The 13389-nt window shown below is 40.1% G+C and overlaps 1 protein-coding gene across 2 annotated transcripts in view; it reads left to right on the forward strand.

The window, feature by feature from the left end:
* The window catches only part of PRKCE (protein kinase C epsilon), a 285568-nt gene that overhangs the window by 229725 nt on the left and 42454 nt on the right, over nucleotides 1-13389 (forward strand). For both annotated transcript variants that reach the window (XM_010393699.2, XM_010393697.3), the window contains exon 11: nucleotides 1514-1668. In XM_010393699.2, the coding sequence (XP_010392001.1) occupies nucleotides 1514-1668 (155 nt within the window). The remainder of the gene's footprint in view (nucleotides 1-1513; nucleotides 1669-13389) is intronic.

Genomic DNA, 13389 nt, shown 5'->3' on the forward strand with positions numbered 1-13389 from the left:
TTTTTTCTGCATCCTCTTTCTGTAATCAGCAAAAAGTCAGACAAACATTTCTAGCCTCCTCCAGGAAGCATCCCTGATAAGTACAACATTCAGGCCTTAATGAGCAGGATTAATGCACACACTTAAGTTTAAGGGTATTTTTAAGTGCTATGCTCGGAGTCTGAGTCATAGAGTAGATGATTAAGGACAAATGACAAACATCTATGAATTTCTGGATTCATATGTATAAACTATGTAATCTGCAGGCTTGGATTCACTAGGGGGAGGTTAATTAAACTTCGATCTTCTGTTGTTTTTCCTTGTCCAAAGCAATGTCACATCTTGTCTCCTTTTCTTCAACCCAGCACACCAGGCACTAGGAACTAGAGCCAAACTGCAGTGTGACATCAGAGCTGCAGAGGGGTGAAGTCCCATGCTCACACACCTGTGAATCATGTGACCAGGGAAAGAAATGTCTGTGTCACATCACATCAGGACTACCTCCACCTCTAACTAAACTCATGTGCATATAGCTGTAGATCATTAACAGTAAGGAAATAAAGAATGTGAAGTAGCCATTCACCAAGGGTGAGCGGGCAAGGAGTTGAAGATTTAGGGGTATTAGTACAGACTAGGGAAAAATAGGAAAATTTGTAAGAAACACTTAAAAAATTAGGATCTATATTATATCAAGTGGGTGTGTGTCATTTCTTTCCTTATGCCTTCACCTGCATTGCCAGTTTACATAATAAATGGTTCAAGAGGCCAAGCACATCTTTAGTTTACTGATATTTTCAGTTCTGGCTATTTCAACACGTGCTTAACTTTTGGGTTAATCGTATGACTGCCTGAGAATCTCAGTTGCTGTTCTCAAGGAAAGTTTGTTTCTAGTCCTCCATCATGGAAATAGGCTTGAAAGCTTGAACAGGGAAGTGATAAGCATTAGAAGAAAATAAAAAGAACCTGATACATATTATAATAATACAATCTTATTTCATTATGAAAGTTTGAAGCAATTAAAAAAAACACATATAAGTGTTTGAGTTTGGCAGCACTGCTTTCTATAGCTTAACAATTCTAAATAATTTTTACATTATTTGGAGAAGATGCTTTGCAGACAAAGTAACTGGTAAGAGAGAAGTGAAGAAAGAAGGAGATTGAAATAATAATAATAGTCAATAAAATTGACTTATCTTTTCATGGTTATGGCTAAGTTATGAAAGAAACATCACTTAAGTATCTCTATTATTATATGGCATTGATTATAATTCCATATGTATTTGTTGATGTGTGGAAATTTGTGTGTCTGTTGTTTAATACACTATTTTGATTGCCTTTTTCTCATTTCTCACTTTGAGACTCATCTCATTTTCTTTAGATTTGGGGGGTTTTGGTTGTCTCTTTTTTCAGAATCGTAGCATTGGTTCCTTTTATTTCTTGATGTAAATGCTCCAGTCACCTCATGTGTAGCTTCAAACAGTTTTTTATGCCACTAAAAGAAATTAGCTAAATACCACTGTTTAATTAATTTCAGGACCGGCTCTTTTTCGTCATGGAATATGTAAATGGAGGAGACCTAATGTTTCAAATCCAGCGCTCACGCAAATTTGACGAGCCTCGATCCCGCTTTTATGCTGCAGAGGTCACATCAGCACTCATGTTTCTTCACCAACATGGTGTCATCTACAGGTACTTTTTTTGATCAAAAATAAAGTATTCTTGGGGCTTTGGGATGGTTTTGGCTGAAATCCTCTGTCTCTTGGCAACCAGTTTTAGATTAGTTGTTTGTTCCTATTTGCTTACACAGAACTTTTTTTTGGCTGTTTATCATTGAGAATGTTAACATTTGAATAGCCTCTGCAGCAGTCGCCAGCTGTGTGTGCCAGTTTTGTGTTGTAGTCCAAATAAAGTGGGTTTGAGAAAGCTTGGCACAATGCAGCCCAGAGGTGACCTTTCTGCAGATCGGTGCAATCTCTTCACTTTCCTCTCTGTGCCATAGATTTTCCTCTTGGTTTCTAACTCCCTGCCACTTTCTGAGTTTGTTTGTCTGAATTGTCTCCACTCCGATACAATCGGGATGGTAGTTTGCAATGCTTTGCTTATGCCCCTTCCTCTTGACTGTTTGGGTGAAGGCTTAGTCACCAGCAGGAAGTGGCTCTTCAGAGACAAATTCTGATTTGCTTTCAAGTGCCCTGCATCTATTTGAACCTCCCTCACTGGCCCCAGTCTCTAGTCTTCAACATCCATGCACACACACACACAAGAAGTGCACTTTGTTGTGCTGGGATGGAGAATGCATTTAGGGATAGGCTTTATTATTAAAAGTAAGGATTCGCTTTGAAAAATTTCACCCTGATGTTAATGTGTTTATTAAATCCTTTATCTTGTCATTTCACGCTTCCTCTCTGTTTTTATTTGTTTTTAGCAGCCTGTTGTTGCTTGTGATAAATTTGGGCTTTCACAAGCAGCATGCTTAACAGGTTTTGTAGTATAAATCTGTCCTGTCTAGTAAAACCTTTGAGTTCTTAAGATCTAACTGACCTCTGTTTTCTCCCTTGGTATTCCTACCCTCTTTCAGGTTATCAGTTTTGATTTGAGGTAATGATCTGAGGGGCAGATAGGTTCAAATTTCATGAGGAGAAACATCAAGATGAGGATATGGAATTTGTCATATCCCTGCATTCATGTAAAGGCAGGTCTTAAGAGTACTAGAAATTGAGAAAGGAATATTAAATGTTTAGGAACCAGGGCTGAGTGGTAAGTTCCATTAAAAGCAATTGGCTTTCCCACATACAAAGGGATTCAAAGGGAAATTTCTCAAAGGCGTCTCCTTTCCAGAGATATAGCAAACAGCAGAACATCACAGCTTCTGAGGAAAGTAAATCTCTTTGAAAGTGGTCCTTTCATCAAAAATCTAGTTTTCTTTATAAAAATCTTTGCTAGCTGCAGCTCTTAATCTCCATCTTTTATTAACGCTGGTATGATGTTTGCATACTGGGTTGTACTATTGGCCCTGACACTTCACATGGGTTTGTTTTCAAGTGCAGAAGATCCAACACATTTCTTACCTTTCCTACCCATATCATATTTCCTATTCATTGTCTGCATTTACTTCCAAACCTAGGTATTTGTACATTCACATAATAGAATGTGGCAACCTCAGAATTTATAAGTATCTGTCATAAGGGGAATAGACAAGCTTGGCACTTTGAAAAGTGAAGGATTTTGAGGATTTGTTTCCATGAAATACTTGGGCTAGTTTCCTCTTCCTGGAAACTGGAGGTAGACCCCTTGTAATTAGCAGTCAGTTTAATGATTTCTGTGAGCCACCAAGAAAGAATTGGTATAAAATTACATCTCCCTTCTTTATATGAGCATGCATTCATTCACCCCCCCCCCCCCAACTTTCTCTGCTCCCATCCCTTAACACACATCCTCTTCTCTCTCTACCCTTTCTTTCCTACCTCTTTTCCCTTGTTCTGTATATAGCTTCTTCTGTGTGTTGGCTCTTAGCTGGATGCATTGAATCGCTTCATGTGCCTGTGTTCTTTCTATGGCTTCATCAGCAGAACGCTTCCATCACAAGAGGAATGTCATTCTGAGACAAAAATGTTTCATCATTTAAACTTCACAGGGTACTCACAACTTCTGATTCAGACACTATGCTGACATGTCTGACATGCATGTTAGAGTATGACACTGAACTTGTAAATGGAGTGTTATGCTGAGTGTGCGAGCAGAAGACACAAGAGAATGTGAGTTGTAGGATGAAAGCATAAGCTATTAAAAGCAACAGGAAGAAATTAGGAACAGATTCAGTTTTTTGGTTTTTTTTTTTACATAGGCTTTTGGATCTTGACATAGCTATGTCTGTAAGAATAATTGGTTTTCCAAACTGTGGGATACTAGGAGTTCAAATATTTGTAAAATGTACATCCCAGTTATGCTGTAAAATACAGTAGAAGGAAGAAGTTAGAAATTATTTTAAAATAATTCATCATAAGAAAATGTCACAATTCATTCACAATGTGCCAGGCCCTGGAAGAATGCATTTGTTTATGTCAAGCATATGTAAGAATAGTTGTCTTGCACAGAATGGTTTCAGCCTAATTACTCCATACCTCACTGCATCATTTACTACAATGTTAAAAATGCGTTGGGATCAAGTCACTCTTTACATCTCCAGAGCTCTTATTAGCTGGCAAACAAGGAAAGAAAAGGGAAAGAAAAAAAAGAAAAGAAAACAACCTTTCCTCCTGACTAGCTAGCAGTCTTAACTACCTAACATGCCTTCAGATAGTTTAATAAAGAATACTTGTCTTCTGTATAATTATATTTCTAGAAAAAACATTGTGGTGTGAAATTAATGGTTATTCGCCAAAGTGGGAAATGCTGCTTGTGTGGGCACTACTTCAAGGAAAGTGGAGAATATATAAATAAATTAAGATGTTTGATGGAAATGTAGGTTTCAAAATAGCTACTATACCTTCTGATCTTTTTTCAGTCTTGTATGTGGAAGTATTTGTGTGGAGCTAAACAAAGTTATATTTTTGGAAGTAAATAACTAGCTTTAGCTCATGCTTTGGCTTGTTGGTTAGGTTTTTGGAAAGTGCTATGATGATACTAAATGATCATCTTTTATAATAACTAGTTTATCCTCATTTCCCCTGAAGTTCAAAGAGAAAGCCAGGTCCCTGTTTGGCAATAGAAATTATTCTCTGAGTTCACATCTTTGCAGCTGGCCCAACAGTTGTTCCCAGACTTGTCCAATTACCGGTGTGCTCACTGGAATTAACATAGATCTTCGTTATGTTTATCTTCCTTATGTTTATTGAGTTAATGTTGGAAATAAAGATGAACCCCACAACTTTTATATATAAAGATTTTGCATTACTGAATGCATCTCGTATGATAGATAAACTTGAGGATAATTTTCATTGTGACATTTTTTAAAGGTGCAGTGTTACTGTTGTGTCAGAAACACTTCAACAGCTTAATAAAACTGTTTACATTATCCCTGCCACCTTCCCTCTCATCTGGCATTCAGCTATTCAGGCACATGGCAGGCTGGGGCCTGATAATACAAGTACAGTCAATCAGACACTAGAGAAGTTTCAATCCTGTTTTCTGGCGCTTGTCCTTGTTTGTGTTATGCAATTGCAATTGCACCACTGTGAAAAAATGTATCCGAGCTTCAGGAATTAAGAACTAGACTATGAATCTCATTTTGATTTTGCCTTTGAGCTGGACTGGAGTTTGCCCTTGGTGAGGAAGGGTTGTGGACTATGTTTGGTGTCACCTGCCCCTGGAGTCTGGTGTATTTAAAGTCAGTTATCATAATATGTTAATATATATTATGTCTGTATAAAATGTATTAGTATATATTCTCATATAGGGAAGATGCAGCAAACTGTGTGTGTTAAGAAACTGTCAGTTCTGTATTCTCCTCTTGTACTGACTTTCAATATTCCTGTGCACTTTCTGCAGATCAGTGTACACGTGGCATGTCCTTGTTTCACTTGCAGTTGTTGGGCTGAGGTCAGCTGTTGTTGGGCTGTTGAGTGGCTGTCTCTGCTCTCAGTGTAGGAGTTCAAGTGAGGTGACACAAGTGACCTGCTCTGGCCTGAAATACCTACAGAGAACTGTTGTCCCCCCAGGCAGGAAGGTCGGCACTAGAACAGGGTACCACATCGCAAACATCAGTGATGGTGTCCCCAGTTCCTACATGATTTAGGAAATAACTGTGAGCTGTAAGAATTGTTTCAGTGGTTGCGTGTTGCCTGATCTCTGTAATCCTCCCGAATCATGCAAGTGCTCTCTCTGAAACACAAAAGAAAGAAACTGAATGTACACAATTTTGGTTCACCTGAAAGGATGAAAAATATCTTAACTGGGAAATTAGTGTCACCTGCTTTGGGTTGACCAAGGTAGGATCAAATTTTTTGCTTTCAAGTGTCGGATCTGTGAGGTGTTGCCTTCAAATCATGCAGTACTTGGTCATGATGGAGTCCTATTCATAACTATGGGTTATTATGTTCCTCAACAATATGAAGTAATAACCCAGTCTGTAACTTGCTGGAGCTTTCTGAGGCTCTCTGCACTCTGTAATTAATGTGTTGGTCGTGATGAAGGATTTATTAACACTGAATTGAGCAAATGTGGATGTAAATGTGCTGATGCCAATCCTTGAGTACCTTCAGCCTTTTTCTGTACACAACTACCCTAATAACTTGTTTGAACACTAACTGAATTTTTCCCTAGATCAATTTCCCCAGCATTCCTGTTTATCAGGGCAGCACACACCAGTGTTTCAGCAAGAACAACTACCTAAAATTAAAAGCACTTTCATTAGTGTGTTTTTATGTGAAATAAGAGCATTTATTTAGAAAGTCTGACTTCATTGGTGGTTGTGTGATTCAGTGCAACCTTGGCAGAGTAATGAGGAGTTATATTTACACTGATGAAGATGTTGCATGGTCAGTGGTTAACATGTTAAAAGTCATCATTCTCCCAAGTTACCTTACTGTGTTATTTCTGAATGGCAGCAGCCAAATAAAATTCCCCCCCCCCCCCCCCTTTTTTTCTTTTAAGCAAAACTAGACATGGAGCATTTTGATTTACGTATGTAAAGATCATCGTATTGCAACTCAGAATACTTAAAGGTTAAACTGGTGCTTTAGCTGTGGTCCATGAAAGAGGCCAAGCCCTTGTACCCTCCTCTGGCATATTCACACCTAAGCACAGGAATACACTGAACACAAGGTCCTCTCCACATGAACTGCCTGTTGCAGCAGTCTGCTACAGAGAAGTTACAGTTTGCTTCTGGCCCAAGTGAGCAACAAACTATTTCCTTCACCTTCAGTAAAAATAGGAAGCAAGGAGTGAATTGTGCAGGTGTGTCTGGAGTCCTAGTGTCTCCAGGGACTGCTGCCCAAGCCACGCCACCTGACCAGTGCTCCTGGCTGGGTTTGAGCCCTGGACTACATCCACGCTCTCTCTGCTCTGCCTGGTCTAGTTTCCAAAACTGAATGTGAGCTCCAACGGGATTTTAGTCAGTGGCCTCCTGCCCTCTTTGCCCTTTTCCTTGCTGGATTTAGGCAGACCAGCAGTCGTGAAATGCATAAATAAGCAGGATGTCTTCCCCGCAGGAAAAGGCAGTGGGCTGGGGTGGAGAGGAGTGGAGCTGAGGGAGATGAGAAGCAGGAAGGAGGGCTGGTTCCCAGGCTTCTGGCATTCGGACCGAGGGAGTCCACCCTGCCATCTGCCCAGCTTATGTATTGTGCTAAAGGCTCTGTCGTATAGGAGAGCCTTTGACAAGGTTTCCAGCTGTGGAAGGATGAGTAAAGGCTGTGGGAATAGGATATGAACCACATGGTCTTGCCAACAGTAGAATGCTTTCTAAATTTCTCCTGGGTTTGGAACATAAAAAAATGGCTGTTATTGTCTGTTGTGTGGGAGTTGGGTATGTGGGGGGGCAGTGCTGGGCAGTTAATATTTAGAAGGATAGACCAGCACCATTGACCTTATTTGGGGAATGACAAGGTACTTCCAGGGCGAGTTCTTGGTAGAGAGGTCAGCATTGTTTTTTTGCTTTGTGTTTATTTGGTGCAAGATTTTCTTGTTTAATGACCGTTTGTATAGTGCTGTATTGTGTAAATAAAGCTATGACCTTTACCTTCTGATAACAGTATAGAAGTGAGTTAATGTTAAATGAGAGTGAGCAGGGAGTGGGAATCTGCCAGGGTTAATGCCAAGTTTACATTCCTCTGAGGGCAGCCATGTTCTGGTACCCTCAGTAGAAAGGGCAACAGTGCCTCTCAACAGATAATAGCAGTGAAATGTTACAGAACATATTTGTATTTATTTCTAGGTGAATGTCACTGATTTTAGATGATTGATGTTTGTGTCTTTATTTTATAACAGGAAGAAATGTGTGTTATCTCTCAACGTTTGATAAGAAGATTTTAACTCAGAGAAACATACACAAAATAAAAGTCCAGTAAAGCTGCAGCACATGTGAAACTGAACTGTACTGATACAGGACAAACCCATTAGTTTTCCTAAACTGCTGAGACACGGCGCTGTTTCTGCAGAGTCATGTACACCAGCTCCAAACAAAATCATACTCTGCAAACAATTTTCCAACAGAAGAAAGAGAATACTTTCTGTTTCACAATGCATTAAAAATCTGAAGGTGCTTCCTACATGTAATTCTGCTGCTAACAGGCAAAAGTTAGGATTGAATTTTACAGTGCCCTTCAGTTATGTTTGTCTTCAAGGAATGAAAAATATTTCTATAACCCAGTTGCAGTGGTGTTGAAACTATGTCACATTAAGGGTGAGGCTTTGCCTTTTTGCATGCTGTTGAATGCATCTGCCAAAGTTTCATAGTAATGCAGAGAAGTGCACAACAAACGTGGTTCTGAGGTGATAGGCTTCTAACAAAGATTTTGTTGTGCTCTTGAGATGCTTCTCTCAACAAAGAGTCACTGAATAATGGAACTGTAGAATCACTTGGGTTGGAAGGGACCTTAAAGATCATCTAGTTTCAACCCCCTGCCATGGACAGGGATACCTCCTGCTATACCAGGTTGCTCAGAGCCCCATCCAACCTGGCCTTGAACACTTCCAGGGATGGGGCATCCACAGCTTCACTGGGCAACCATTCCAGTGACTCACTGCCCTCATGATATAGAATTTCTTCCTAATATCTGATCTAAAAATACTGGCAGTTTAAAGCCATTCCCCCTTGTCCTGACACTACATGCTCTTGTAAATAGTCTCCCTCCATCTTTCTTGTAGGCTCCCTTCAGGTACTGGAAAGCCACAGTCATGTCATTCCAAAGCCTTCTCTTTTCCAGGCTTCACAATCCCAGTTCCCTCAGCCTTTCCTCACAGGAGAGGTGCCCCATCCTTCTAACCATCTTGGTGGCCCTCCTGTGGGCTCTCTCCAGCAGGCCAGTGTCCTCCCTGTGCTGAGACCCCAGAGCTGGATGCAGCACTGCAGATGGGGTCTCACCAGAGGGGGGAGTAAAGGAACGAAATCCCCTCCCTCGACTTGCTGCCCATGGTGCTTTGGATGCAGCCCAGGGTACAATTGGCTTTCTGGGCCGTGAAGCTGGGAAGTAATGCGAAATGTTAGATGAAAACAAGTAAGGAGCTCTACTTAGTGGGAGTTTTTTTAATAGTGATGACAAAAATGCTGAACAACCTTAAAAGAAAATTTGGATTATGCCCTTCAGTAAAGACATTTGCATACAACTCTGTTTTTTGGCCAGAACCTTGCTACTTTTGGCTCAAGGTTTACATTTATTCTCTTTGCCCATCTTCCCACTCCCTCTTTTATCCACCTCCTTGTTATATAAGAGCTTATCACTTAACTGCTGCTCCAGTAACATTCCTGCATGCACTACTCAAAGGCTGATTTTGGTTGTGAGGCTGTTCATATGCATGATTTGTGCAGCTTCCTGAATGATTTGGGACCTTGGTTTGAGCAAACCCTCACATTTGAGAAGGCACTGTTATTAAAAACCATATGTTCTTTTGCTTAACACTGCAAATGGCAGTGGAAAATGAGAATTTAGCCAATCCAAAAGCTGACATAACTGGGTTATCACTGAATCCTTTGAAAACTTTAAAAATGTCTGTTTAGCTGACAGCTTGTAGACAAATGGAAGAAAACAGAAATAATATTGTTCAGCAGGAGGTTAACTAAATAGGCCTAACAAACTAAAACAGAGAAAATACAGCCAGTAAGAACCCCAGCACTTTGGGGAGTGCACCAAAGTCTTTACTGCTACCAGCATAAATAGTGGTAGGATTACATCAGAAAGACCTTGGACAGACAAGGTGCAGTCTAACCAAGGCAATCAGAAAGGGGAACAGAATGGCTCTGGTGGCCCTGACAGTGCTGAAAGTGAGCAGAAAGATGAGGAGTAACAAGGCCAGAGTGGTAATAAATCCCTTCTTGTGCCAGCAGTAATTCATGCCCCTCTCCTTGGCTGCCAGTGTGTCACAGAGCCTGAACAAGCAGCTCCCCAGAGCAGCAGACAGTAGGAGAAATAATCGTAAGTAGGAGTCTTCATCATCTCAGCAGCATTGAGTACATGTGGAGGAGGCAGATGTGGAGCAGGGTAAGCAGGAGTAGCAGTAATGCCAAGGCCAGCTTTTGCCAAGATGGGAGATAATAGTGTGGTTTCTGCACTGTTACATACCTTGGGATGGATGGCTCCAGGAACAGACAATTTACTCTCACCACCAATTTGAGTTTTAATCCCCCAAGACCACTTATGGTGGGGGTGTAATATTTTAGATTTTGAAAAATTTCTACAGTAACATCCAGCTTTTGAGAAGAGAGGCTTACGTGAAGCCCAAGCAGCACTTCTCACAATGTACACACCCCTTGGTGTGTACATTGTGGTCTTCACTTCTTGCCTCCTGCTTCGAGAATTTGTTTCCAGTAGTCAATCTTGCAAAACAGCAGAGAGAGAGAGAAAATAGATGTGAGAGGCCAGAAATAATGGTGGTATTGACATATGTATACTTTTTCATCGAGGCTTCAATTTCCTTCTCCTGATGTATGGAGGACACAGAAAATGTCACTGTCAAATGCAAACAGTGCATGCAGTTGTGCGCATTTTTTTTGGTATAGATTTGACAGTGGCAGTTGTAAAACTATTCTTCACAAGGTATTCCAGTGCTAGAGTGTGTGATTGCCCCTTCAAGGGAAGGGGAGGATGGGATAGCTTCAACAGTAGATTGCCAGTATAGCAGCCAGCATGGCTGCACCTTGGTATGAACTGGGTAATACAGAAGCAGTACCCAAAAAAATGAACCAAAGAAAGCTTGGTCACTAATAATCTGAACAGAGGAACTTCATGTGTTCAAAACATGGAATATAAAGGATAAAATTAAGTAGTCACAAGTAAACATTATAGCACTTCACCAAGTATTTACTTGATTTATTATAGGGTTTCCAAGGGAGATCCTATGGTCTACTAAGACCCATTTAAAAAATGTCTAAATATATTCTAACACAAATAATGAGTCAGATGGAATTGCTATGGTCAGTTAAGTGGGTAATGGATATTTAAAAGCTTTCAAACATCAATAAATCTGAAAGAGCTCTAATGGAATACTTCTAGAACAAAAATAATTGGCACTTAAGAACTGCCTGAGTATGTGTCTGCCTAAATTTAACTACCAGTGAGAGGACAGCAAGTGTTTATGGTGCTGTATCCTGAGGATATAAAAGGCATACCAAATGCCTGCCAGTTCATTTGCTGATAATCTGTAATGGGTCCAGAGAGGCCATAACTATGATCAAGAGGCTCTGATTCCCATTTATATGAAAGTCTTTAAATATCTGCTAGCATAAAAGGATCCTCCGATTGTGCATGAAGAAAGTAGGCAGCAGCTCAGCAGCGTGTGCCTTGCACAAGGCTAAAGGCACTCCACTGCAGGCTTGTTGAAGCTGCCTCTGCTAAAACCCTGTAAGCTGATGTCTGCAGACACTGAATGAGAAATGCCCCAAGCAGAGCAGAGAGAAACCCTTCGGACAACCCTGCTTTTAGGCAGGTTCTCTTTTCACCTTTTGAAAATTCACAAAAGAAAAAGGAGGGGGTATTTTGTCAGCTCCAGATCAGAGCTAGTGGTATGCTTGCACACAAAGTAGGACAGAAGTTTGGGGTTTCTGTGGAAGTCCCAAGAGGAAGAGTATTTCATCATGATTTCTAAAACTGCTGCAGATTGAGTAGTTGTTTTGTCCATGAGCAAGAGGGCTTGAAGAAATTTTGAAACAGCATCCTGGAAATTCTCTGTGTAGCAATAACAACAAAACATTAACTGGTATTAGTGAGCTATAGCTTATAAAGCCAGAGACAATTCAGTGATGAATCTCATATAACTCACTATTGCTAGAGACTTTTCTCACCCGGCTCAGATATGTGTGCTCTTAGGGCAGAACAATTGTCTGTATAAACCCAATCCAAGAGAGATTATACTAAAACCAAAAAACTGTGCCCACAACACATACAATAATGGGGTTTGTTTCTTGCCCACCTTGTGTAATAGCATCCATTTAAAAAGCAGTCAAACACAGTTATGTTTGCCTAGTTATAGCAACAGAATTATGAGGGTAGGAAGACTGTGGAAGGATTGATGTCTGGGGCTGAGTGGGCACTAAAGGGTGAAAGGGTGGAACTGAATCATTGCTAATGGAGTATTTTGTTTCATCATTTAATGAGTTGAGAATCACAGTGCCCCTTAGGTTTTTTTTTGCTACACTATCAAGTCTTAACTAAATAATACTATAAATTGGTTACAGAGACTATAAACTAATACCCTTATTTGTTTCAGGGTTGGGCAATGCTGGGTTTAGCATATCGTGTATATGTCTTAGAGATACAGCACAACTTCTGCAACCTCTCTCCCATTCTGTTTGAAAAGCATTTTGATAATCTTTCACAGAGATTTGTTTGTTCATGCATTTTTAGCTAGAATTAAAAATATGATAATAGATAATAAAAATATGTTGTAAATGTGACCATGACATGACATGGGTATAGAAAAGCCACTACCTGGCATATAAGAGACTGTTTCTTTAAAAATCATGACTCTTATTTGCAGTAAAACCTCCTTCTGACACTGGAAGAAAAAAGCAGTTTTACAATGGAATTAAATTGTACTCAGTGTGCTCAGTTTAAGGCTGTCAGAAGGATGCAAAGAGACTTTATTGCACATTATAATTTAATTAAACTTTATAATATTTATAACCTGTATAATTAGGTTCCTTGCTAGTCTTTGCCCACATAACTATCTGGGAGCTTTATGGGATAATTTCTGATCTTGTCAGAACATGGTCTGGTTAGCAGATCTCGGAAGAGGCTGGGCATGCAGAAGTTACAAAGATAATTCCTCCGGCCCAAAATAACTTTTTTTTCACGTTGACAAAATTGTTCAAGAACAGCCCCACTGACCAGTAGTTAATATTATAATCCTACTGAAGTTAGTATTTACATGCAGTGACTACCCAGTAAGTACGAAGTGTTAGAGATTAAAATCATATTTTAGCCTCCCAAATCTTTATTCAGAATTGCCTCTCTCTTGCAATTGGGCTGGACAGTTGGCTTCTCTTGGTAGTCTCTCTGTCTTCACAGCTGAAGGTAAATTGCTATAGCACTCTCCTAACCTTGATGTTGGCAAAAGTGAGTACACTGTAAATTTCCTAAGTCATGCCATGTTTTATTTCAAATGAGTAACCCATGAGTCATCTTTCCATTGCATTCATATTAATTAAAAATCGTGGGGTGCCTTGTATAAGTAGATTTTAAGTGGTGACATTATAAGTTGGCATTACAGCCAAAGTAGCATTCCCAAGCACATTTTCTGGAGGAGATGGGGGAAGGCTGC

This window comes from Corvus cornix, chromosome 3 (assembly GCF_000738735.6).
Source record: "Corvus cornix cornix isolate S_Up_H32 chromosome 3, ASM73873v5, whole genome shotgun sequence".
In the NCBI taxonomy this organism is placed as follows: Eukaryota; Metazoa; Chordata; class Aves; order Passeriformes; family Corvidae; genus Corvus; species Corvus cornix.